This window comes from Budorcas taxicolor, chromosome 25, assembly GCF_023091745.1.
Source record: "Budorcas taxicolor isolate Tak-1 chromosome 25, Takin1.1, whole genome shotgun sequence".
NCBI classification, from domain to species: domain Eukaryota; kingdom Metazoa; phylum Chordata; class Mammalia; order Artiodactyla; family Bovidae; genus Budorcas; species Budorcas taxicolor.
The window spans coordinates 10,422,200-10,424,504 of record NC_068934.1 but is presented as its reverse complement, the minus strand read 5'-3'; the positions used below and the strand labels follow the sequence as shown (position 1 = coordinate 10,424,504).

General features: G+C 49.2%; 1 protein-coding gene across 1 annotated transcript; it reads right to left on the bottom strand.

The window, feature by feature from the left end:
* Window positions 1-401: 401 nt before the first annotated feature.
* On the bottom strand, window positions 402-2,305 carry CCDC89 (coiled-coil domain containing 89). The gene has a single exon (XM_052662028.1). It carries the CDS (start codon window positions 2,196-2,198, stop codon window positions 1,086-1,088), a length of 1,113 nt encoding a protein of 370 aa, XP_052517988.1. The 5' UTR covers window positions 2,199-2,305; the 3' UTR covers window positions 402-1,085.

The following is a 2,305-nucleotide window of genomic DNA, read 5'->3' as shown; positions in this document are numbered from 1 at the left end:
GTTAACATATTGTGAAATATTAAATGAAGCTACTGATACCTGCTTTTTTATAACTCTAAATCCCTGGTGGCTCAGACGGCAAAAGCGTCTGCCTACAATGCGAGAGACCTGCGTTCGATCCCTGGATTGGGAAGATTCCCTGGAGAAGGAAATGGCAACCCACTCCAGTGCTCTTGCCTGGAAAATCCTATGGACGGAGGAGCCTGGTGGGCTACAGTCCATAGGGTCGCAAAGAGACACAACTGAGTGACTTCACTTTCACTTTCAAATCCTATTTTTATTAAGGGGGGAAAAACAACAAAATGGAATGTGATCTAAGCTTGCAGGGAAATTTTAAAGGTGGATTTTATTTATTTGAATCATATTGCTCATATAGAATGGCTATAATAAACTTTGACTACTTTGGAAAAGGTGGATTTTATTTATTTGAATCATATTGCTCATATAGAATGGCTATAATAAACTTTGACTACTTTGGAAAACAATGAGCTTAATTTTTGTTCTCCAGGCTAGTGCAAATAAAAGGATATTCCATAAAGAAGGTAAGGCAAGTAATTGTTTGGCCAGTTATAAAATCAGACACTTTCCTGCAAGTTATTCATGCTATTAACTATTACAGCTTACAGTCTCAACTGTGGGAGATTACAAGCCTGTTTACAAGGGTTAACTGTGATATTTTTCACAATAATACATCCCATTGCACTTATTCACAATAATACATTCCCCATTGCACTCTGAAAAGTAAGAGCTGCTAACTTTAAAACTTAGCACAGCTGAAGATATCTGAGATTGAGAATGAATAAGTTATAGGAGAGGTGGAGATACTGATAGCAAACTTAGGAAGATTTCAAAGGCACACAACGAAATTTGGTAAATCTCCTGTATTCTAGGTGGTGGGACTGAAAAATCAGTGTTACCCTTATAATGGCACTGTAGTAAACATCACTGTAGTAAAGTAGCTTTTCTTTGAGCGGTCTCTCGTAATTAAAAGTAGAATAAATGGAATACAATCTTGACTCTCGCCATAATAGTAAGGCACAGATATCTGATTTCTTCATCGGAGGCCAGAGGAAGCAGAAACCTCCTTATGGAAAGAGATGGCGGAGTTTGGCATTGAGTTCTCTCTCCTTGCTTAAAAGATCCAGGCTGTGCTTTTTGAAAGCTTCAGACTGCAGCCTGAGTTCATCATAGGCGGCCTGGATGCCATCCACCCTCCGCTGAAGCTCCCGGACTCTCAAGTTGCTGTTCACGGCCACGGCCTCTTGCTCAAAGCGCTCGAGTGCGTGCCTCTTGGCCACGTCGGCCATCTCCAGCTTCTCCTCCAGCTGGCAGATCTCCGCTTGCTTTTTCTGAAGCACCTTGCCCCTCTCTACGGACAGCAGCAGCAGCTCCTCTTTCTCCCGAGTGACGGTCTGCAGCCGGGCCCGCAGCTCCTGGTTCCGCTGGCTGTGTGCCTGCTCGGCCTTGGCCGTCTGCTGCAGGGCCTCCTGCTGCTGCTGCTGGAGGCTCTGCAGCTGCATGCGTAGCTGCTCGGTCTCCTCAGTGTGGGCACAGGCCTGCCGGTTCTGCAGCTCCAGCAGCTCCTGCTCTCGGGCCTGGGCCTGGCAGACATCCTGGGCGTACTTCCGTTGCAGTGTCTCCAGCTCCTTGGCAAGGGCCTCGCTCTGGGCTGTGAGCTGCACCACTTTGGCCTCCTGGGCCTTCAGCGCTGGGCTGAAAAGCCGGTCATTCTCCAGCCTCAGCTTCTCGTTCTCCTCTCGCAGCTTGGCGTTCTGCCTTTTGTGTTCATCCTTGAAGCGGATCATCAACTCGTGGTTGGAGGCCAGGGTCATAAAGCGTTCCTCCAGCTTCTGGGCCTGCTGAATTTTGGCCTTCAGCTCCTCGGCCTCCAGCAGCCTCTTCTCCTCCAGCTCGGTGTTGAGCAGTTCCAGGGTCTGGCAGCGCTCCAGGGCCTCGTCGGATCTCCGCTTCAGGATGCAGATGAGCTGGGACTGCTCCTGGATGCGGGAACACAGCATCGCCCGCTCACTCTTGTCCTCCTCGGACAGCCCCCGGAGGTTCGCCAAGGCTTCCCTCAGATCATCCAGCTCCTTAAACTCCATCTCCTCTTCCTGGACTTCCAGTTTTCTGTTTTGCTTATCTAAGGGTTCTTCAGAGGGTGGGGTGTCCATCCTGGGATCCGACTCTTCCTGAGGCATTGGCACGCTCCTCCACTGACTGCACCCCACCTTCCAGGTTTCAAAAGCCAAGGTGTTGCTAGGGGCTCCTGGCAATCTCCGGCAGTTGCTTGTGCACCCAGTAAGGA

What these genes read in the sequence shown, in the direction of transcription:
- CCDC89 (XM_052662028.1), bottom strand. Translation starts at nt 2,198, where the DNA reads ATGCCTCAGGAAGAGTCGGATCCCAGGATGGACACCCCACCCTCTGAA.